Consider the following 25,755-nt stretch of genomic DNA (forward strand, 5'->3'; position numbering starts at 1 on the left):
CACGTATACTCACAGAAATACATCCTGGAGCAGGGAATTAAAAGTTGTAGCCTTGGGTATACACCAAGATGAACAACAGAAAGTCATTCTAAACTCTGAAGCACCAACATTTGAAGATTTCTGCCTCAGGTAATAGGTGAATTGTACAATTAGAATAAAAGCTACATTTCAGATGAGACAGCTCATTTATTAGCCTGAAGGAACAATTTTAAATTGTACAAAAATGTAGGTCAACTGGATTAATTTGTAAAGATCAGTAATGCTGAATACAAGCACTTTTTTTTTTGCTCCTATGACTAAACAAAATATTTTGTTTGTTTTTGCTGTACATTATAAAACTACTGGCTGAAATCATGCTGACAGAGAGACATTGCTATCACGTCTTGCCACGCTACACACAACCTGCCAGCAATGTAAACCATGGTGACACAGGCAGGAAGACACCAGCATCCAGAAGCCTCAGGCATCCTTGCACAAATAAGTTCAATTACTCTCATACTACAGTTGTTGTAAACAGTCATGGGCTGCATGTGAGTCAACAAATTGAAGTTGAATCCTGAAAAGGCAGAGGTGTTATGGGTTCCAAGTTCCCAAGTCCAGGTGGGAAGACAGCTTGTTTTAGACAGGGTTGCTGTCTACTGGAAGGAACAGGTTTGTAACCTAGGAGTACTCCTGGAGCCAACATTGTGACTTGAGGCCCAGGTAGCCCTTGTTGACCAGGACTGCCTATTTCCAGCTATGGCTGGTTGGTCAGCTATAGCCTCTTGGTGAGGTGACTTGGCCATGGTATTCCATTCTCTGGAAAGTTCCAGATTGGATTATTGCTGTGTGCTATAAGTGGGAATGGCCTTGATGATGACTGGTCCAAAATGAAGCAGCCACCTTACTAGCTGGGACTGCCTTTAGAAATCAGATAACCCCTGTTCTAAAATAGCTGCACTGGGTGCCAGTTCATTTTTTGTGCAGTTCAAGGTGCAAAACATTGTGGTGTTTAGAGCCATAAATGATTTAGGCCTCAAATATCTGAAAGCCCTTCTCTCTTTCTCTACAGACCCTCCCAGGTGTTAAGATCAGCAGATGTGGTCCTCTTGGTATTTCCTCTGCCCTCAGAAGGTTGGGGTGGGGGTGTCCTGAGAAAGGGCATTCTCTGCAGGAGCCGCTAAGTTGTGAAATTCCTCCTGCACAGAGGTGTGTCTGGCTTCTTCACCAAACAGCTTTCAGCTAATGCTGAAAGCCCACGGCTTTGGACTGGCTTTTGCTACATGAGATCCATGTTTCCAGGGCCTTTCCTATTCCAGTGATTGCAATCTGTTTAACCATTAAAAAATTAAATTGTTGTAACCTGCCCTGGTAGCTGCCAGTGAAGGACTGGTAATGCATTTAATTGGGGAGGGGGGAGAGGAGCCTAAACATGTTGTAAAAGAAAAAAACCAAATTAAATTGAACCTGTCCTGTATTTACTAGCATGAAACTATGAGCTCATTAAGGTTAAGCAATTCTAAGTCCCACTGAATATACTTCACTCTACCACTGAAATAAATTGAACTTAGAAATGCTTAATTAGGACTGAATCACAAAGAACATACTTGAAGACATGATACTAATTATAGTTTCTGGATTAATAACTGCTCTGGAATCTTCTAAATTAAGAGTGGCATATAAATGAGCTTACCACAGAAATATATAACAAACGATAAAGTATTTCTCTCACTTCAGCTACCACATTACCAGCACAGTAGGCGTTCAGGATAACCATAACAACAACAAAACAGCAATACAATTAGAAAGAGGAGGTGAAAGGCGACAATTTATAGATACTGCAAACATGGTTTTTGTTTCGTCAAGAGTAAGTATTTCAACAATGAATTATCTGTTTTCTAATTAGGACGGTGTCTTACCTCTTTAATAGATATACAGTTTGTGTGCCTCTATCCCAGGCACCCCCAAACTTGGCCCTCCAGATGTTTTGGGACTACAACTCCCATCATCCCTGACCACTGGTCCTGTTAGTTTTAGAAAGGAACTATCACCTTCAGAATCATAGAATCAAAGGAAAAGGAAATATTTCCACTAATAAGTTAGGCATTCACACTATTTGAAGTACTGTAGTGAGCAGTCAAGATATTTTCATATTTGTTTCATATCTTGATATAGCCATTGCTTCTCTAATTTCTTCTTCTTCTTCTTCTTCTTCTTCTTCTTCTTCTTCTTCTTCTTCTTCCACATTTCATCTGTGATCTCAAGGCATAAAAAGGCAGTCCTTAAGGTATTGCGGTCCTGAGCCATTTAAGGATTATAGGTTGAAACCAGCACTTTGAATTGGGCACTGAAACTAATTGTCAGCCAGTGTAGTTGGTCAGGATGGTGCAATATGCTCAAACTGTCTTGCCTCAGTAAGCAACCTGGCCACCAAATTCTGCACCAGCTGAAGTTTCCGAACCATTTTCAGAGGCAGCACCATGTCTAACATATTGAAATAATCTAACCTAGAGGTATCCTGAGCATTGCCAACAGTAGTTAGGCTATTCCAGTTCAGATAGGGGCACAGCTGGGCCACTAGCCAAAGCTGATGAAAGGCACTCCTTGCCACTGAGCTCACTTAGGCCTCAAGTGACAACAAAAGGATCCAGACGTAGCCCACAGCTGCCTATCTGCTCCTTCAGAAGGAGTTAAACCCCATCAAGAGCTGGCAACCTCTCTGCAGGCAGCCAGGTAGTCTAGGGAACTGGCCAACAGTACCTCAGCCTTATCTGGATTGAGCTTCAGTTTGTTGGCTCTCATCCAGTACACAGTATGAGGCAGCCATCTATGTTCATCCATGGCAGACAACTTATATTTCTCAGACATGGGAACCATTACCCACAGAGATCTGTCTTGCTGGGATTCAAGTTCGGTTTATTTGCCCTTATCCATCCCATCACGACATCAAGGAACTAGTCCAAGGCCTGCTTGCCCCTTGCCCCAAATCACCTAATGACCACAAAGCTACTAATGACCACAATGCTACAGCAAATTTTTTTTCCTAAAAACATACCGGATTATTTTAATAATAAACTGCTGTTTTTATTGTTGTACTGTATTTGCAAGGAGTAGGTTGAATTTATATCACTGTTTCTAGTCTACACTACTGAGATTCAGAATTAATCTTTTCCTGTAATTGTAATTAACAGCACGTTTTGAATCTAAGTGAAAACCCCTAATTTTTCTGTCACACTTCCGGCTGTACTTTGTTGTGCAGTGACTCAGAAATAATTGCTTGTGTGGGATAAGGATATGAAAATATTTTCTTCAATTGGGACCTCATGGGTTCTTAAACACATTCAACTTTATATCCCAACACCAAACAAAAAATCTGTAAGCCTAGGCGGGGGAGGGGGGTCCAAAATGGGGGGGGGGCATAAAAAGGGGAGGGAATTGAAATTTGGGAGGAAATTGAAAAATCTGGATGATGATTACAGTATTTTTACATATAAGAAGTTGTGTTTAAAATAATGTTATTAAAGCCAATTCATTCTACTGCAAAACTCTTATATTGAAAAAGCAAAGCTAATATTACATGTGGATGTTACTGTTTAAATATTTATATCCCACCTTCACATTACACACATTACATAGGCAAGCAATAAGTTAACTACTTTTTTCAAGGTTATTGGAATCCTAATAATATAATATAATGATATATTGCTTCAAATTCTAAGAAAGGAGATTCCAATTAAACATCAGGAAGAACTTTCTGACGGTAAGAGCTCTTTGACAGTGGAAAGGTCTTCCTGAGAATGTAGTGGACTCTCCTTCCTTGAAGATTTTTAAGCAGAGGTTGGATGGCCATCCGTCATGAATGCTTTAGTTGAGATTCCTGCATTGCAGAGAGTTAGACTAGATGATCCTCGAGTTCCCTTCAATTCTACAGTTCTATGATTCTATACTAGAGAAGTAATGTACTTCAAAACATAATGCAAGGAAACTACTTTCAAATGTTGCAAAGCACAGAACGCAGAATACATGTTTCAGGTATTTGGTGCAGAATTGCACTTTGAGAGACTCCAAAGCATATTTCTCCTGCAGCATGGGGACAAAGTCTTTATTTTATTTATTTAACAAAAAATATATATGATGCTTGATTGACAATATATGTTAAAATAAAAAGTTTAAAACCATTTAAAACATATAAAGTTCACTAATATTAACAGTAAAAAAATTAAAACACATCAACACCAACGTTTCTGGATATTTTAAGGAGGTGCGGAAAAGAGTACAAGCAAAGGAACTTGCCTGATGTCAATAGACAGGGAATTCCAAAGTGTGGGTGGTACCACACTAAAATACCGATTTCTTATACCTGTATAACAAGTACAATGTGGCATGTGTAACAATGCTAGTTCTGCAGACTAAAGTGGTAGAGTGGACACACTTGTGATCCCGCAAGTAAACAGGTTCCAAGTCATTAAAAGTTTTATACACCAATAGTAAGACCTTGAACTTGTCCTGGTAACAAATCAGCAACCAGTACAAAACTCCAAGTGCAGGTATTATAATCTGACAGGGTATCACTCCTGTCAACAACTGTGCTGCAACATTTGTACAACACTCAGTTGTCTCAAACTCCTCCATCTACTGTAGTAAAACAAACAAACTGATGACTGTTTGTATGGGTCTATTTTTATTCAAGGAACAAACTAGCATGTGAAGCTCAAACTGAAAGAAAGGAATCAGAAGCTGTAGCATTAATTCTGATTCAAGAAATAAAATTAAGATATATTATCAAGCTATATTATTTACCATGTTGGAAAGGGATCTCATATTAATATATAAGATTCCAGGATAGCTAATTTTGTCCACTATTACTATATTTGAGATGTATAATGATACTGTACTACTGATAAGTTCAACAGCACAGCCAAATTTACTAGGGCATTTATTTGTCCCTGAAAATATGAGTTATGCTTCTACATAATAATGTTGCAGCTCAAAGCATGGATAAGAAACTCTTCCTCTTGTTTATTATGACATTGTTTTTATTTATTTTATTTGTCCTTGTTTTCACAACTGGGAGAAGCTACTGCATACTTAGATACCTAAGGGTATAGCAGATTGCACCTTCATCTAATAGAACAGAATGATGTAGTCTTGAAAGGCAGTTTAAAAACATTCAAAATAAAATAAATAAAGTGGGTATATTTGCAATTACTGTTGGGAGGTTAGAAAGCATATCTACTTTTAAATTTTATAAATATACAAAAGATTATAAACTAAGTTTAGGTTAGACACAAAAAGTGAATATTGCCTGTATTTCTGTTTTTCACGAATACCCATTTCCCCATTCCCTCAAAAAGTGGGGTGATGGCATATTTCCCCTTATGGTTCAAAAATAATCAGAAATTTTACATGTCTACCCAACCCGCTCACATACAATATGTTCACAACTTACCCCTTCAAAATCTTCATTGTCGTAAAGGTACATATCTTTGTCGAATTTTACACTTCTTCACTGTGTTCATATAGTCTTGAAGTTCCTTAGTTTTCTCTTAAAAGTTCACTATCTTAGTGATATACTTTCTACAGCTGGGATACAGAGCTTCAGTACTTGTTTCCCACGGTTGAAATGGTCTTTAAATATTGTTCTCTGATACAAAAACAAAACCTCTTGCTGTAGGCAGTTAAGGAAATTATGATTTGGCAAGCTGCACCAGTAAAAATATTCCACAAGCAAGGAAAGACAGCCACAAAGATGTGTTATCTTAATCCACTTCTATAAGTAGAAGTGTACAGTTGAAAGGCATAGGTCAGTTATTCAAAAGTCCCATGCTAATTGCATGTAGCTGGCCCTGCAATGATTGGCTCTAAGTATAGGGCTGTACTTGAAAAACAGCAAGAATCCTGTTCACTTAGTAGGAATAGCCAAGGGCTGTTGCAGTTCATCTCACTACAGTATATGCACACTTTTCTTTCTATACAATCACTTGTGTACAAGATAGTATTAATGATCCAGGAAATGGGTATTTTGAGATCTCATCTGGTGACATGACTGGCACTTTAAGAAGATTTAGCTCTCCAAAAGGGGGCAGATCCTTAGAGAGGCAAATTAGAGGCAGAGGCTCAAAAAGCAATTCACTTACAACCTTTGTTAGAACAAGCTGCTCATTAGGAGATATGGGGGAAATAATCAGAGCATCCCGTTTTCTAATCAAACACTATTCTGTTGCCTGAACTTTTTTCAGTTCTTATTTTCAAAAGAATTTTTAAAGTCCTTTCCATTCCATCAGGGTATAAATACTGAAACTGTAAGAATCAAGTTAAACAACCTATGGCCTTTTAAATATGCCACGTTTGTGTGTGTGTGTTATTGTGATGATGATGTTTACAGGCAGCCCCCTATTTATGCGTGTTCAATATGCACATGACCGTGTATACGCACATTGCGCCGAATCTGGAAGTGAATTTTAAAATTGCTAAAACAGCCCCAGAAGAGGTGCGAAGCAGTTAGAAAAGGCATGAAAACAGTACCTAGCAATCCCATAGGCCGTTGTAATTGCAATCCCAAGAGCCCTTGCACTGACACTTGTGCAGAGTTGGAGTTTGAGGAAGGAGGTTGGGAGGGGGTGATTGTGGTGGAGTTTGGAGGGGTTTTTTAGCTGTTCTTTGAGGTGGCACCTAAACACACAGCGCCATCATCTTCCTCGAGTGATGGCAAACCCAAGAGGCAGCGGTTGGTGCCCAAGCCTGAGGAGAAATTGGAAGTGATGGACTGTTTACAGGACTGCAGGAGCATGTGCTGTGGCATGCAAGTTTGGCAGGAATGAGTCCAACATATGTGCCATTAATATAAGGGAGAAGAAACTCCAGGCTTCAGGGGCAGCAAGTCCCAGTACACCTACAACTGCCAAGATCCCCAGTCACATGTGGGATGAGGCACTGAATCTATGGCTAGAAAGCATGAACCATTGGTGTATCCTCATCAATGGCAGCACCTTGTACAAGAAGGTTCTCATGCTGTATGCACACTTCAAGTAACCTGCAAAGGAGTTCTGAGCCAGCTCCAGTTGGCAGACCTGCTTCAAACAATGCTTCTATTTGAAAAACATCAGCACCCGTGTTAAAGCTGCATCCGCAGATCAGGAGGCTGCCCAAGCATGCCCTGACCAGTTGAGGAGACAAAGGTGCCAGCTACCCATCACCATATTCCTTGGCAAAACACCATCAGCCACACCAAGTGCATATGTCCCACAGTAAAGCATTTCAGGGTACTGGTCTACCCTGCTTGTCATTGTTTGCAAATCATCCTCCAGTGATGAGGAAGACTAAGGGGAAGAAGGCAGTAACTCACTGACAGGGTGAGGAAAAGAAAAAGGAGAAAAAACAAGTTTCTCCCCTGCTCTGAAAAAAACAGTAATGGCTGTTTATAGAGTTCCAATCAGACCCCACCTACCCCAGCTGAGGCAGGATCGGACTGGAAGGGCAGAGTGGCACATCTCCCTGAAGAGGCAGAAGCAGAAAATTAAAGACCTTGCTTAACTTACCTGGAGGGAGGAGCCAACCTGAGGTGAAGAAATGCTAGTTGGAAGAAACTACAGAGCTTTCAGGAAGGACTTAATAGGTTGGAGAAAGGGGGCAGCTTAATCTTGTATGTGTATTCCAGGGATCCTAGGGACAAGAATGGTCCCAGACTTGCTTGGTAAGAAAATAAGGGACTCACTGTATCTCCCTTAAATTAAAGGTAGTAGATCTGGGGTTCTTGTGGAACCCTATAGTGCTGCTAATTCTCCCTTAGTTTCTTTTTGGACTATGAAGCACAACCCTCATCAGCTGTCCTCTCTCTCCTCAGCCCACACCACTCACTAGCCCTATTTCATACTCAAGTGTTTTGCCTGACTGGAATGTGTCTGATGATGGCTGTTGGTTGCCTGTATGAAGGACACTGAGGGATGTGTGAATGTGTGCAGAAAGTAACCTTCTGTACAAATGTGAAATGGAACTTTGTTGCGTTGTCTCTGCTCTCACCCTCTGTTGGCATGTGGACCCTGAGGTTCAAAAAAAGTTCCCCACTCCTGACATAACGCAGCCTCCCTTGGCTTCTTAAAATTCCCAATGAATTTTATTCTCTTTCCATTACCACACTTTCTCCCCATAAGATCAGTAATACATTAGTAAACTTATGAATTTGTCTCAAAAACCTGACAGGTTGACTTTTTGTTAATATCATATCGTAGTTGAATTAGCAGGAAGTCTTGGTATTGGAATCTTAGCCAAAAGCTACAAAAAACACCAGTTACACAACTAGGCACACTATAAATAAGTTTGCATAAGTTTGTAATGCAATGCCTTTGGGAAAAGCAACAGAAAGACACCACAGCTTTAGTTGGCAATATTAATAGAATAAACATATTCTTCTTAACAAACCTGATGCATTCATTTTCTCTCTCTCTCTCAACAAGCTTTTTATTTGGATCACTTTAACAAAGTGCATGGATTATATGTAACCAGATTTAATACTGGGAAGCATAATTCAGTAAAAGAATGTCAGTAGTGTAACTTAAAATGGGATTTATTTTATATACATATTTTTCCTCACCTCTTTTTACCTGATGAAACAATATTCTGCCCAATTTAGTATTTACTGAAGTGTTGCTACTGCGGCTTCTGCATAAGCTCTATTGAAATAAACAGGCCGTGCAGCAGCAGTGCTGTTTTACGTTTATCTGGGAGAAGTGACACATCTCTAGGCTTTCCTGTTGAATACGTTGCTGTCGTTTATCCATGATACTTTGAACAGCATTTCTCTTTATCACTGGGAAGTTCAACTCCAGAAATAGATGCTCTCCATCTTATCAGTCTGCCAGACATAAGCCCCTGTTTTTTTCAATCCTTCTCTGAACTGCTTCCCTTCCTGTGCAGTATTAACTTTTGTTTTGAGCACTGCTACATTACTTATGCCTTTCCTAGTGACTAAAATACCCAATCGCAAAAATGAAATCAAAATCTGACTCAAAATATACTTCGCAGGAATTCATTTCTCTTTTTTATCATTTCTGTATCAGTGCCTACTGAGTATGGCATGTTGATGTCAAGAATAGTTTCCTTCATAAACTATTCCTCCTTTTATTACATTATGCATTTTTAATCACTCAAAGCAGCACCACATAGCATGGTAAGAGGGAAAACTCTGGGGTCAATTGCAGTCAGTGTCCTTTGAAATATATACGGTTGGACAGTGTTCTCGAAGCTACCAACATGAGTTTGACCAAACTGTGGGAGACAGTGGAAGACAGGAGAGCCTGGCGTGCTCTGGTCCATGGGGTCACAAAGAGCCAGACATGACTAAACGACTAAACAACAACAACAACAACAACATATAATATATGTAATTAAAATATTTTTAACCTGCCCACTAACAATTGATTTCAGGGAAGGATATAACCAATAAAACCACAGTTCATGATATAAAACCATAATCATATTCAGCATAAAATTAAGGCAACAATAAAATGATCATGAGCAGATCACAGGCTAAGCACCAATCAAAAGGAAACAAATGACTGAGTAATTGATCGTGTCTATGTCACTATTGCAGAACTTTCATTCCTTGTCTTTTAATAACTTTCTCTATAAATACGTAAATCTTTGAGAAAAAATGAATATATTGGTTTTCTAGCCTGCCTTTATTTCATGATGAAATTCAGCATAATATACTTAGGTTTTCCAGGTGATCTTTTATGCAATCACTGATCAGACCTAGAACTGCAAAGTTTCAGTAATTCCATTGCATAATGCGCCTTCAGACCATGCTCTGTACATATATTGCACTTTCCCACATCGAAGAAACCAGCCATTTGGTGGAAAATGCTGTAGCTTACATCCACCATCAGGAAGTTGCAATAAAAGGAGCTCTGCTGGGCTTCAGGCAGTTAAATTGGGTTTCACTACTGAGCTATGGTCACCTTCCCAAAGGAAACTCTGATGGCCCACAGACCTCACATATGAATAAGACCAGTGCTTGTTTTCCTTAAAAAATTGTTTAGGGGTACTCTCATTTTGGGATGCAGGTGGCGCTGTGGGTTAAACCACAGAGCCTAGGACTTGCCGATCAGAAGGTCGGCGGTTCGAATCCCCGCGACGGGGTGAGCTCCCGTTGCTCGGTCCCTGCTCCTGCCAACCTAGCAGTTTGAAAGCACCTCAAAGTGCAAGTAGATAAATAGGTACCACTCCGGTGGGAAGGTAAATGGCGTTTCTGTGCACTGCTCTGGTTCGCCAGAAGCAGCTTAGTCATGCTGGCCACATGACCCGGAAGCTGTACGCCGGCTCCCTTGGCCAATAAAGCGAGATGAGCGCCGCAACCCCAGAGCGGGTCACGACTGGACCTAATGGTCAGGGGTCCCTTTACCTTTACCTTACTCTCATTTTGACTCAAGAAAATCACTATTTTATAGTTCAAATAGGAAAAAATAAATACAGTAAATGGACAAAAGTACAAAGATTCACAAAATGTTTAGGAGTATGTGTCCCGCCAGAAAAAAAGCACTGAAAAAAAGCACCGAGAAAAAAAGCACTTCACCACATGAAGGAGAACAAACTGTTATGGCTCTATTTGCTACCACTCCAAAAAGTATGGGCAATAGCAAACAAATTAACCCGTTTCAACTACTTAATAGTATTTGCAGTTTTGTAAACTCCTGGTCATTCATCTTTCACACTGATAGTATGAGAGCTGAAATTATTTATTTCTACAGTAATTGTGTTAGTTACTAAGGTTGCAATCCTATACACTTTTATATGAGTAGACATGCATAAGAATGCATTGTAAAATACCACTAGCTTCAGTTTATTATATTATCTGTCACTTTCCTGTATGTACATATTCGTCATGGTATTGCTTAACATCTGCTGACATCAGAAATAAAGTTCATAGCTGAGTAAAGTGCACCATTCACCTTGTAATTTATACAAGATGGGTTGTAAGAAGGCCAATAGAAATATTTATCACAGGGGGAAAAAAACCACTGGAAAAAGGAATATATTAGTAAAGAGGTCACAATAAACTATCACATGAAAGTTATTATAAAAATGTAATTCCTTAAGAGGTCTTGCTAAAATACTGATTTTCTTTGAAAGAGCAGCAGAAACTGAATCAACTCTTCAACGTCACTTAACAGAGTGTCCTTTACTCTCTTTAGGGGGAACATCTATTTTAGTAAAAGAGATTGGGCTTTGTTAGAATGAAACAACTTTTAATTTAAGCACAGAAGAGCATTTGAGCAATCATAAATCAAGAATAGGGATACTAATAGCATACTTGGCCAGTGATTTGGTGATGTAATTTCTGATAAGACAGAAACAATATGTGTTTTATTTAAAAAGCTATGGCTAAAAATATTCATATGTACAAATATATAATGGCCACATTTCTTTCCTCCTTCTTATAGTAAAAAATTTCAATGACTGAAAATTAGGCATTTCCTTCCATAGTTAGATGTTACATAGTTATATGCAAAGGAGCAAAACAAAGGGTTAGAATCAAGGATGTAATATCAGTTTCTCAAATCACTTGTTCCATTTTATTTTAATAAATACTTTCTTCATGTTATCTCTGAGACTGATTTTAGGAATCCTGTTGCAATGTCTGTAATAGCAACTTCAAAAGTTCAAAGGCCATCACACAATTCAGTTTCAGCACTCTCCATCTCCATGTGAATGCTCCCAAAATCCAGAAGAATGTGGAAAAATTCACATAAGTCGCTAAGAAGCAATGTCTTTAGATATAATGGTAAACTATGGTTTTGTGTTACATGAATTAGCCAAAGGATTGTGAGCCAAAGGCTTGTGAGTCAAAGGCCAAACCAGGTAAAAAACCATAGATTTTGCTTAACTATAAAAAATCAGTTCTGTGTGCTATTTGTTTGCCTATGTTTTGAGATTACTTCAGACAGTTCTCTTACCTCTTTGTTTGTTTGTTTGTTTGTTTGTTTGTTTGTCCTCCACCCACCTAAGGTTGCAATCACTTAAGTAAAGCAAGTGCAAGTTGTAGGCTTACTGTATTTATAAGCAAAGTGCATAACATCAAAAATTACATTCCATTTTAGCTGCAGATATTGAGTTATTCATATTCACACCACATTCAATATTGATGGCAAGGTGTAATGAGAATTATGAACCGATCTTAGTATGTGGTTTTGAATATTGAATATATACACACAAATCACTAGCCTTTTTTTTACAGCATATATATTATCCAAAATGTATCCTGAAAAAACAGAAAAGTTACACATGCTCAAAAAGGTATAGCAAAAGGACATCTTTCCTCCAGTCCTGCCTTATTTAATGAAGAGAAATTATTTAAGTTCAATTCATTTTCTATCTACTTTTCCTTCATACAGGTGCATTATTCTTAGCTATACTCCCAAATTTAGAGTCTAGTTGAGCGAAAAGAGATGCAAATAAGAGGAAGAGTTTAGTACCACCTAACAGTGCTCCACTTCACTTTAGACATGATTAAAATATACAATTGGAGACAGGAGTATGATGCCATCATGTGCAGTTTAAGTATGATATAAGCTATACATTACAAAAGAACATAGAAAAGTGGCTGCTATTATGCATAGCTGAAATTGTTGCACTGCTAGACAATGTGATTCTTCTGCCTGGCCCACATCACTGATGGCAGCTGATGCTGGTGTGAAAGCGGTGCCCGCCTGATGCAGGAAAAATATGATGACAAGCACTACATAATTATGGAGTCAGCATGGAAAAGTAATCACGTCAAAGCTGTTTTCAGTCTGTCTATATAACAGGTGGTCACGCCAACTGCAGCACAAAGAACAGCAGGCTCGCCCAGCTGAGCTGTTTACTGAGCGGGAACCAACTGTGAAGTGCAAGGTTTAACGGGGCAGGGGGAGGCCCTTCACACAGCGGTTATCAAGCCTCTTGTGCAGTGCTCCTTCTATTTAACGTATGTTTTAGCAAGCCTTTGAAATGATATAGGTCTTGGGGTGAGAGCAGAGGGGCTTGAGGTGAGCTGTAGGGAAAGGGTGATAGGTGGCAAGGTGGGTGAGGTGGAAAGGGGGCATTTGGTCAGGGGAGGAGGAAGGGGTGAGGGGAAGACAGCATTGGCAAGCAGAGTGAGCAGGGGTGGCAGCCCCTAATATAAAATGAGAACTGAGCAATATTCTGTCCTTTGAGTACAACTGTAGACAAACAAAAGTCCAAACATTTGAAAAGCACTCTAGAATATTTTATTTTAATTGGCATTTGTGTGGCAAATATAATCCAACAGAAGGAAGTTGGATTTGTGTGTTTTGCCTGTTTTATTCTATTTTAGCAACATTTTACAATTTCTCTATCACTACCAGCCTTTAACCTTCTAAGTAACTTTCCTGATGACTGAACTTGAGAAGCAGTGCTTTATTTAAACTATGGTTTGAGAACAAGCCACAATCTAGGACTACAGATTGATACTAGTTGTTTCTCACTTATCATAGTTTAAACAAATCACAGCTCTCTAACATCAAATGTCTCAAAGAACCATGGTTAGTTAAAAAACAGATGGTGTTGATTTCCTTTTCTAGCATGTGGAGAGGAGGAGAGAAAGAGAAAAAGAGCATGTGAGCACAACACTTGTGTAGGAAACATCTGTACTGAACCACTATGTAGGCTGATAACGACTGATTTAAAACACAGGGAAAAAGGCTGTTTTGTTCAAAATGACTAGAAAAGGGTTACTCTAGGATTATTTTTTCTCATTTTATGCCATAAAATGAGTGAAATGACCATGTGAATATCTATATCTATATCTATATCTATATCTATATCTATATCTATATTTATATCTATATCTATATACTCCATTTACAATCCTGCTTGCAATGACAAAACAATAAACCTCAAGAAAGCTGTATTAGAATAAACTGGTAAGAACTATTTAAGAGGCTTGCAAGTAGTAGAGGGAGAATGAAGCAGTGAAATGTTCAATCTGTCTGAAGTATACTTTACTGTTTTGCATGGTGATGTAAAGAAACTGCTGTTAGGACCAAGCAGATTTCTGTACCCACCACTAGGTAGTTTATCTCTGAGATATTCTATAGTAGCCATACTGTACTTTAGCAATCTTTACTTCAGGGTAGGCCTGGGTAACGTATCGGGGCAGGGAAAGCACCGGGGCTGGCTCCACTGGGGAGCCCTCCAGCACCCAGTTGAGCCGTGCAAACAAGCTGCGTTGTCCCACCCCACAATGCACTGTGGTGAAACCACCTCAGCTCCCACAGTGAGAGCTGCAGCAGTTTCACCTGGAGCCTCGTGGGCTGAGGCCAATGCAGCTTGTTTTTTCAACATCACCGTATATCGCCAGGCTGCAATGTTTGGCCGGTGATGCACTGTAATGTTGAAAAGATGATATCGTCCAGCCCTGCTGCAGCACTGAAGAACATTTTCCAGTCCAATGACCACATGCAAATGATGATTGAGGCCAGAGGCAAAGTAGGTGGGCCAATGGATGCAACCTTTGTACAGTCCAGCCATGCAGGATACATTCAAGCCACAGAAAAGCCTAAGTTTCTGCACATGCTAACCCATCCAAACAGGCAGGCAAGAGGTAGGATCCCTGGACACATTCCAGCTAGACATAAAACTTCTGATAAGAGGAAAATATCATTTGCATTAATTTATTCATGGCACAACTTGGCTGTGAGTCCTAGAGGACCTGCTTCCTGTCTTGCTCAGACTAGGGTATGGGACTGAAAACTGAGGGGGAAGAGGACTGGAGTATCATGAAGAAGGTTACTACTGAGTCAATGAACAGGAGCACTTCTCATTGCAGCATCTATTTGCAGGTCCCACTTCTTTCTCCTTAACATCTGAATCAGGTGAGTCTGTGGAAGTGCTAAACTAGTTTCCTAAGTTTAGTGATGGGCTGGATGAGGGCTAATGAACTGAATATATTTTCTGACATAACCAGAGACTCAAGTTGATTCTGTGACATGGAGTATCCTTTACAAGCTATGGCTGGTCAACCAACTACAGCCAGTCCTGGACAGGGATAGTCTAGCCATGGTTACCATATTCATGTCCTGGTAACTTCTGGATTTAACTACTGCAATGCTATTGGACTAATGAAAGAAAAATATTTTGAAAAAGGTGTGTTATCTGTGGTCTTGTTTGCATGCTACTTTAAATCACATTTAAACTAAACTGTGGTTTAAAGGTGAACACACAGCTCACTTGTGCATGGAGTGAAAATCACAGGCGTTTCACTCCTCCCCTGTTGCTGCACTGGCAGGAGTTAACCATGATTTGGCTTAGTGCTATGTTTGAATCCCGGCTTGAGGTTTGTTTCCCTAAAACAAACCACGAGTGGTAAACCAAGAGCAGCAGGAACAGGAGAGGAGTAAAGCACCCACAATTTTAGCTCTATGCACCAGTATGCCACATGTTCTCCCTTAAACCATCGTTTAACTATGTTTAAAGGCAACCAGGTCAGAATTATTGAGAAACCATGATTTTTGCTTCCTATGCATGGATTACTGTGCCAGCAACAACAATGTCAATTTTGCTGTTATGCTGGGATATATTAAAAGAATTTTCCAAATATGCTATGTCTCCTACCACTTATCACTATAACTTTATTTATTTTACTTCTATACTATCAGTTATGCTCAATTTATAAAAGCAGCAGTTGCTCTGATTGGCCACAGATAATCTACAACACAACATCTGTCACAAACCAATTAATTCAGATAGTATGGTGAGTATATTTTGTGATTTTATAGGATATTAAAGTATTTCCCCCCCCTTCTAACTAGACATGACACTTATTATTGGTGAGGATGTATTAACTACTTACCTGTTCTTAACCTACTCTTACTTTGAGCACCCCTTTTTCATTTTAAAAATTCTGTTTTTAAAAAGATGTAGGAGTATACAACACCAGAACTAGTTTCCACTGAAGACAACAAAAGGGCCCATGACCCAAGAGACCTCATTATATACAACTTCATCATGTTTCTTATCTCACATGATTCTGAGTCTATACTGCAAGATTTTTAATTGGCTGTTGCATGCTGCCAGATAGAGCTTGTATGCTTCGACACAAAATCAGAAACACATTACCGCACACCATCAGCATCACGTGCCCCTACTGTGAAAAACTTATGATATATTTATAAGCAGCTGAGCAACAACAGCACATCTTTTAGACCACTTTATGCTTTGATGCAGTCCTTATTAAATATTTCTAAGAGGACTTAATAATGTTTTTTTCCTTTGTATCACACCATTTGTTGCTCTTTCCTTTACCCACAACCATTCTATCCATTTCTAAAGATAATTTTTGTTGGGCTGTATGCCCAATAGTTAGCAATAATTATTTAGCTACTTTGTCACTTGTTTTCAAGACCCAAAATAACATTAACAACCTCCACCCAATATCACTGAAATTATTCTATTGCATTAGTGCTATGTAATTATTTCACTAATTCTGAAAAGATAATGAATGCAATATATGATTTAGAAGCCATAAATTAAACTGAAGACCAGAGTTTAATACTTATACAAGGCATTTGCCTTACACTGGCACACTGGAATATGAAATTGGAAATGGTGGGAGAGCAATGCTAATACTGTATATACACACAGGCCCTGCTTTCTGAACACACAGCATTCCTAGAAAATCATTTGTTAGGCAAGTGATCACATAACAAGCTGACAATTTCCCTTATTTCCTAAGGGAACATTTCTAATCTGTGATCTCTCTTCCGCCTCCCACCATGGTTTCTTCCTAAAATAGCTGCAGCCAATCAGCAAAAAGGAGGCAAAGAAAAAAATGATTTGTCCAATCACTTCTGCCCTGCTTTCTCCCCTACCTCTCTATACAGCATCTGCCTCAAAATGACTGCCGTAAGCCAGCAAAGCACAAACAAGTAAGGAAGTGGGCAAAACCCAGTTGTTTGGGTATCTGTATCTGAATTTTCACATAACAAGTGGGCAGACAGTGGGAGCTGCATGTAGTGTTTAACCATGGCCATGGAACATGCATGACAGATAGAGTGACCATACTGGCTGGAACTAACGTAGGCTGGAGGGCCATGGATTGCACACTCATGGTCTATGCCTTGAAAAACTGTATTAGATTCAAGCTTTTCTAACTATAGAAGAAGAAGAAGAGGAGTTTGGATTTGATATCCCGCTTTATCACTACCCTAAGGAGTCTCAAAGCGGCTAACATTCTCCTTTCCCTTCCTCCCCCATAACAAACACTCTGTGAGGTGAGTGGGGCTAAGAGACTTCAAAGAAGTGTGACTGGCCCAAGGTCACCCAGCAGCTGCATGTGGAAGAGCGAAGACACGAACTCAGTTCACCAGATTACAAGACTACTGCTCTTAACCACTACACCACACTAGCTCTCCATGAAATATAGTCATGGACTGGTTGGACACAGGGGAATGGTGGGAGGAACCAGCTAGGGAACCACCAAGGGAAGAAGGCTCAGAACCTGGGGAGTGGCGTAGAGGGACAATGATGAGCGGTCAGAAGAAGACCAGGAAGAGGAGGTGTTGGAAGATGAAAGGTAACAGGGCTTAGTGAGCTGGGAGAGTCTATGGCAGAAAGAAGTCAAGAATCAGGAACAGAATATGAAGCAGGCGAGTGGGAGGAGGGAGGCCAAGAGGCAGAGATGTGTCAGGTTGGTGATGAGTCACGGGTGTCTGCCCCTCCTGCTGTGACAAGCTCCCCTCCCCCTCTGTCTCCTCAGAACCAGAAGAGGGCTGAAAGAGGCAGAGCAAGGAACAGGCTTCATGTAGGCGCAGCCTCTGATTGCTTGGAAAAAGCCTTAAAGAAGAGGGAATTTAGTCGGCTGTGGGAAGGCAGGGTCTTTCAGTCTCAGCAACTGATTTCATAAAGTAATACCGACAGGGCATGAGCTGCTGTACTCCTTAGGCTGCAACTCAGCAAAGTCAGTGAAGACCATGTTTTTGTTAATAAAGAGTTAACTCCAGCTCAAACAGTGTAATTAACTGGCTGGCATGTTCTGTAACAACTATAAAGAACAAACAATTCAAACTGAAATCAGTCTGTACCAGCAGTGAGTGCTTTGCACTGCTCAGGAACTTTTAAAAACAATTTTTAGTGTGTGATTTTTAAGTGGATAGTGTAATTTGTGAGTTTGGTTCAGTTATGCAAAAAATTGGGTGAAGTCATGTCAAGATCACATTTTGGTCTGCCATGCTGTTTTAGAGTGGTACCTGGCATCTAAACATTGACAAAGACTACCACCCTCACATAAGGCACCTCATGCCTATTTGATATCTTGAGAAGTGACTGAACCTATGAGAGAAATGAGGCAAAGTCCTGTTTCACTCTTCCATCTTGACTCAAAATGGTGCCTGGCTTCCAAACATCCACGAAGACCACCGCTCCCACGTCAGGAACCCTCATGTTGAGTTTGGCAATGATATCTCAGAAGGTGGCCATACGTATGCCAAAAAAATGGGTGAAGTCACACCAAAGTCATTTTAGTTTACCACACTGATTCAAAATGTGACTAACATTGCAACACTGATGAAAACCATTGCCCTGACCTCAAGCAGCCTTGGGCCAAATTTTGCAATGGTATCTCGAAGGGTGGGTGAACTTATAAAGAACAGACAGACCACTTTCCAAAATCCATAGAATATGTGTATTTTGATTAAGACAATAGATTTATGCATCATTAGCTATGTGTTGTAATTATTGCATTGATTGTTTATACAGTAAAGTGAAATACAACTGTATTTCTTCATAGACTTCTGGGTACATTCTCACTGTATTATTCTGGATTTTTTTAAAACAAATTGTTGCCACAGCTTGTATTTCCCTCATTTTCTTTCTGCTCATCCATCACTTCCAGGACATCCTTGTATTTAATTTTAGATACCCTTAAAAAGTTTTTTTTAGCACACTCTTAACATTGCCATTATAAGAATGAGTTTGCAGTGATGGCCTATGGTTACAAATGCATTCGCTTTGCCCTACTCTGCGGCCTAAAACAGGTTATTGCCTTTGAGTCAGTGCCAGAAGAGCGTTAAGTGGAAAGACACTTTGGCCACATTTGCACATTATGCTAAAATGTGAGGCTTCAAGCTTGCACTCACCCTCCCGCTCCCATATAGCTAGAGGAGGACTGGCAGCTTTTTAAGGAAAAATTTAAAAAGTCAGATTGCCATGTGAGCTCAACAAGGGATAGTGGTTTATAACAAACTCTGTTTAGTTTAACAAGCTAGCTTCAGAAATCAGGGTTTGAAGTTGTTTACTCTCAGTACTGATCAGAGTTTGCTCTAAGCCATAATCCCTGGTCTAGATGTCAGGACCAGCTCAAATTCAGGGAAAGCTCAGGGAAGGAGTACGGAAGTTGCCATAATAGAAGATGATTAATCTTCTAGATTAATCCTGTTTGGACTTTTCTGCCCCTCTATGAAGGTCACCAGAGAAGCATATAAAATAATTAATATAAACATTAATAGAATCCCTGCTTCCAATTTGTTTCAGACTGCTTTTCTCTTCAGTGTTTCTGTTTACTCTTGTATTTTGGTAGGCTTGACTATACTTCTGTGATTCCTGGAGTTCTTCTGTTCCTTACTTCTTTAGAGACTATTCTTTGGACCTTATTCTTGTAAGTTTTAAGCACAACCTATAAAGAGTTTGCCACCAAGCAGTAGCCTTCTCCTGGATCTTTTACAAGAAGAGGCAAATTGTTGCAAAGGATACAACCTGAAACAAAGTCACAACACAAGAAAGCAAAAATCAGCGAGTAAATAGAATATTACTAAATATAATACAAAGTGTTGATGTGTTTCATCTTATCAACTTGTATTAAGTATAGGTATCCAAATAAAAAATAATTTTTTCTTCAGGAGGAAATGCTATGAAAGGTTCTAAGCATGGGCATGAGTTTGAAACAGAGAAATTATTTACAGTTTCTAAATGAAATGTCATTCTACATAAATGCAACAGTATTACAAATGGAGGTGCTCTACCTCCACCCTAGAACCAACTGTGGCTATTATGCAGGAGTCCACAAAGAAAAAGCACAGACCACAATACACTAGGAAATTACCGTATTTTTTGCTCTATAAGACTCACTTTTTCCCTTCTAAAAAGTAAGGGGAAATGTGTGTGCGTCTTATGGAGCAAATGCAGGCTGCGCAGCTATCCCAGAAGCCAGAACAGCAAGAGGGATTGCTGCTTTCACTGCATCGTGATCCCTCTTGCTGTTCTGGCTTCTGAGATTCAGAATATTTTGTTTCTTGTTTTCCTCCTCCAAAAACTAGGTGTGTCTTGTGGTCTGGTGCGTCTTATAGAGCGAAAAATACGGTATATTTGTTCAGTATCAGTTTAAACCAATACAGAGTTAATTAATTAAGTAATTATGTATTTTTTCGAGGGGGGGAGAAGAAGAAGAAGAAGAAGAAGAAGAGTATGGATTTGATACCCCGCCTTTCACTCCCCTTCAGGAGTCTCAAAGCGGCTAACAATCTCCTTTCCCTTCCTCCCCCACAACAAACACTCTGTGAGGTGAGTGGGGCTGAGAGACTTCAAAGAAGTGTGACTGGCCCAAGGTCACCCAGCATTGGTGGAAGCATTAGATATAAATTGATCTATCAGAAATATGAATACCTATTGCATTGTTAGAGTTGTATTTGTTACATTTGTATTTTTATATTTGTACTGTATTTGTTACATTTGTTACTGGTTAGTAAAAACTATTTGAATTACATAAATTGTGAATCCCTTCATTGAAAGATAAAGTCCCCGTCATCGTCCCCCCCTTTATTTACATGACCTTTGCTTGTCTACTTTCAGGTCTAGACTATATAATTGCTTCGGTCAAAATATCCACTTTAAAAGCACAGTCTTTATTTAGACAGTAAGCTGCTCGAGGGAAAGGCTTTTCTTATTTGCCTGCATGATGATGACATTTATAGCTTAGAAGAGCAATATCAATATTATATAATAATGTAGATGGAAAGAGCAGATGACAGTCTATTTGTAAGAATGCAATGATGTATAGCCATTATTACATATTGAAAATACAGTTATAGTCAGTTTATTTTGAACTTGTACGATTGTGAGTAGTTCTACTGTGAGGCGACAGACAAACCAACCCCCACGGCAGGTTGCCAGGAATGGACAAGACAAGGAAAAGTCCTTACCATCTGCTTTTATTCAATATTCACAAAGAGGCTTGGGAATGCAGCCTCTCAGAATAATGATGTTGTCACGAGTAAATCTCCACCCCACTTTTCTCCCACTTCCTCATTCGTCAACAGCACTACCCCCTTTATGGTTGCCACTTTGGGCCATCTGTCACTGAGCTCTTATCTCTCCCACTTTCAAGACCTGCCAGGTTCCGGGAGAAAGTGGGTCTGGAATGCATTCTAGTGATAACATGTCAGTCAGCTGCTGCTCTGGCTCTGCCTCCTTTTCCTCTCCCATTATTTCCCAACTTTCCCCCTCATCTTCCTCTGAGCTGTGACCTCCCCCAAACCCCTGTTGTAATTATGAACTGTCTTCTTCTGTGGAAGGGTCAGGCTGGGGAGGCGGTCTCCACCATTCCTCCTCTGCCCAGTCCCTAACATCTATATTTAAAATAAAATTGTCTGCATATCAAACATTTTGGTATATGTTAGATTTCGCTTAACTGTTTGTGTTCTGGGATTTATTTTTGTAGATGTATGTAAATTTTCATACAATCAAAATGACCAAGAGGCTACATCAACTGCTCTATGGGAAAAGGTCACAACATCTGGGACTTTTTCATTTAGAGAAAAGACAATAAGCGTGTACAAAAATAAGAGGTATTTAAAGTTATTCATGGTATGCAGAAAGTGGTTAGAGAAATTGTTTTCGGCTAGGCATAACACTGTTTCCAATGAAGAGGACATCCACTGAAGCTGAATGTTGAAAGGACAGACAAAAGAAAATACTTGACATAGTGCATAGTTAAACTATGGAACTTGCTCCCAAAGAAGGCAGTGATTGCCACCAACTTGGATGATTTTACAAGAGGACAGCACAAATTAATGGATATAAGCTTATCAATGGCTACTGGCCACAATGGCTATGTTCTAAATCTACTGTTGAGTTCCAGTTGCAGGGAATCAAAGGCATGGGAAGCACAGTTGCACCTAGATCTTGCTTTGAGGCTTCCCACAGGCATCTGGTTGAGAACAGAATGAGGCGCCAGAGGAGTCTTTGCCTGATTCAGCAGGGCTCTTCTGATGTTCAACATGTGAGCATCCCAGGAAACATCGTCCTCACTCCAACTCAGTTATGTTTCCCATCAGTGATATCACCACAAATGAGGCTGGGTGAAAAACACACACACACACACCTGCATTGTTTCATAAGATAAATTAGCAACTTATGAATGGACAAAATAGCAGTCAAACTGAAAAGGTTGTGACTAACTTTTTCCAGGTATAAGTACACATAATCCAATATTGTTTACCAATCCAACATTACTGATCATAACTCTTGCTACAAAATTTCTGATTATGTAGTATCACTCAAGGAAGGGGTCGCAGGAAAATATGGCAACAAAGCAGCAACAACCCATGGAAAGAATGAATGTGAGCAGCTACAACAATGCTGTAAAGGCAGTAGAAATGGCTTGGTGGCCATTCTGGTCATGTTCACAGGTCCCAACTTGAATAAAATATGGGGGGGGGGGCAAGTAAGCATAATCAATCACAAGATGTGGTGCATGCACACCATTTGAATGGTAATGCCCATCAACTTGGGAGAGCCTGGTCCCCTAAAATATTTTAGGGGCAGCGGCAAAGGGACCTCAGCCCTTGGAGTTGGCTCCTATGATCCTATTGAAAGAATGTGTTCAACTCTAGGGAAGTTTCAGCAGAGTCCTAATTAGCCCTGCATTTTTTTAGAGAGAGAGGCTGTTAGGATTTAAGCGCAAGTTAAGTAAACATGACAACTACCCAGCAAGAGACAAAAAGGAAGGGAAGGGAGACAGGCTTGTGAGTTTGCTCCTGTTTCAGCTGGATTTCTTTTGTGTGGGGGATGTTTGTTTGCTTAAGATATAAAGTTATTAATGGCTCTATTAGATTTATTCATTGGGCTTATGAGCTTTTACAAATGATTTGGAAAGACTCACTTTGCCAGACATTTCAATGCTAGCAATCAATTTGCAGCAGTATTGTTTTCAGAATATGATAATCAACATGAAGTGTGTCAATAAGTCCTTTGTAGAGACATACTGAGCTACTGTCACACAGTGAAAACATTCACCCCAATTAGCAATTTCATATTTCATTTACGATATACAATATGATAAGATATCTTTATTGTCATTGTCCCTTGCGGAACAATGAAATTGAAAACTACATAAAACTACATAAAAACTACATAAAACTACCGCAAAACTACATAAAAACTACATAAAACTACTACAAAACTACATAAAACATTCAAAAACCCCTAAAAACTCTAAAACCCCATTTTAAAATACACTATACTACAGAGACCCCTTATGCCGCGTTTAGAACCAGAATTGCATTAGCGTAGAAACTGTTTTTCAGGCGGCTAGTCCTGGCCTTTATAACCCTATACCTTCTTCCAGAAGGCAGAAGCTGAAAAAGATCATTTCTGGGGTGCGTACTATCATGTGCTATCTCTGCCGCTTTCTTATGGCACCTGGCAGCATAGATTTGATCTAAGGTGGGAAGAGTGCACCCAATAATTCTCTCTGCAGTCTTTACAACCCTGGATAGCATTGTTTTTCCCCTGGCCGTGCAGCTCCCAAACCACACGCACAGACCATACGTTAGTACGCTCTCCACAGTGCAATGGTAGAATGCCATCAACAGGTCCTTTGAGAGATTGTTTTTCTGGAGGATTCTCGGAAAATATAACCTCTGCTGTGCTCTCTTCACCAGGTCTTTGCTGTTCTCTCCCCAGGTTAGGTTGTCTCTCAACTCCATTCCCAGAAATCGAAACACTGAGACCTGTTCCACGCACTTCCCCTCAATAATAAGTGGCTGAATACAGTGGTGCCTTGCAAGACGAAATTAATTCGTTCCGCGAGTTTTTTCGTCTAGCGAATTTTTCATCTTGCGAAGCACGAAATCCCATAGGAATGCATTGAAATTCAATTAATGCGTTCCTATGGTCAAAAAAAGTCCAAACAAAGCCAAATTTGGTACAACAAGAGTTTATTAAGTGCTCTTCAAAGTCACACATACTGTAAAGAGCATTTCAAAAAGTGAAGGAACAATAAATTAAGTTTCTAAACATGACAGAAAAACATTTAAAAATCAACAAAGTGTACAGTACATTTTCTAAGACTCTGGGGGACCACTCGAAGAAAGTTCCTCTTCCACTCTTTGCTTCTTGCTGAAGAACCTGTCCATGGTCTGCTGCTTCATCCGCCTTTTCAGCACCTCCCTGAAAGGCGACATGACCCTCGTATCAAAAGTGTTCACAAGGTCATGTGCCACGTGCTTGTCAGGGTGGTGCCGCTGTGCAAAAGCCTGCACATCCTTCCACTTCAGGCAAATGTCCCTCAGTTCTTTGGAGGACAGCCGTTCCTCAGTTGCTTCCTCCTCTTCCAGCGAGGCCTGTTCCTGCGCAGCCTCTGCCTGCAGTTTGACCAGCTCCTGGGTGGTCAGCTCGTGGTCGTGCTCCTCCACCAGCTCGCTGATGTCCTCCTCTGTGACCTCTAGGCCCATGGTCCTCCCCAAGGCAACAATGTCCTGCACCACTGTTGACTCTGGTGCATCAGAGTGGCCCAATGGTCACAGAAAATCATAAAAATGCAGAAAAAAACCACACAAGCTTCCAGATTCTTGCAAACCCCTCCCCAACTGTTCCCCCAGCCACCCACCACACAGAAATTCAAATCCAGAATTTTTTTTAAAAAAACAGCAGAGTGGCCCAATGGTCACAGAAAATCATAAAAATGCAGAAAAAACACACACAAGCTTCCAGATTCTTGCAAACCCCTCCCCAACACCAAGTCCTTGAATTCCAAACACCCCAACCCAAAATCCAAAAACCCCCCAAAAAGTTTTAAAAGTTTAACTTACCAAATGGCTGCAAAAGAAGTTTTGGAAAAGCTTCAAAAATCACCAAAGTCTTCAAAAACCTCAAAAAAGGCTACCACACCGCATGCTATGAGTTGCTCCTCGAAGTCAAGTCGCAACTGCACCTCTTCAAGCAATGCACCCTGGGTATTAACGGTTTTACGAAAAAGGAAACAAACTTGCAAGACGTTTTCGTCTTGCGAAGCAAGCCCATAGGGAAATTCGTCTTGCGAAGCACCTCAAAAAACGAAAAACCCTTTCGTCTAGCGAGTTTTTCGTCTTGCGAGGCATTCGTCTTGCGGGGCACCACTGTATTCAATTTGCATTTCCTAAAGTCCACAATGATCTCTTTTGTTTTCTTTAAGTTAAGCAGTAAGTTGTTTTTCCTGCACCACTCCCCAACTGCTCAACTTCCTTCCTATAGGCCGTCTCCCCCTCTCCAGCCGTAATTAAACCAACCACCGTTGTATCATCTGCAAACTTAATGATCTTATTACTGGGGTATTTGGGGGCACAGTCAGCTGTATAGAGCGTGTATAAAAGCGGGCTCAACACGCACCCCTGCAGCGTCCCCGTATTCGTGTTGAGATCTGCAGAGACGTGGGAACCCAACCTGACCCTTTGGGAACGGTTTGATAGAAGGTCTAATATCCACCTGCACAAACATGGTGGAAGTCCCAGGTCTAATAATTTGGGCACC

At 40.2% G+C, this 25,755-nt stretch overlaps 1 protein-coding gene across 7 annotated transcripts in view; it reads right to left on the reverse strand.

The window, feature by feature from the left end:
- The window catches only part of CACNB2 (calcium voltage-gated channel auxiliary subunit beta 2), a 136,554-nt gene that overhangs the window by 50,071 nt on the left and 60,728 nt on the right, over nucleotides 1-25,755 (reverse strand). Inside the window, exon 1 of one of the 7 annotated variants that reach the window (XM_080974443.1) lies at nucleotides 5,429-5,726. The exons of the other annotated variants lie outside the window; for them this stretch is intronic. Within the exon in view, the coding sequence (XP_080830569.1) occupies nucleotides 5,429-5,461 (33 nt within the window). The 5' untranslated portion in view covers nucleotides 5,462-5,726. Of the gene's footprint in view, nucleotides 1-5,428; nucleotides 5,727-25,755 lie in introns of those variants that run through there. 7 annotated transcript variants of the gene reach the window in all.

This window comes from Podarcis pityusensis, assembly GCF_964106645.2.
Source record: "Podarcis pityusensis genome assembly, chromosome: 12".
In the NCBI taxonomy this organism is placed as follows: domain Eukaryota; kingdom Metazoa; phylum Chordata; class Lepidosauria; order Squamata; family Lacertidae; genus Podarcis; species Podarcis pityusensis.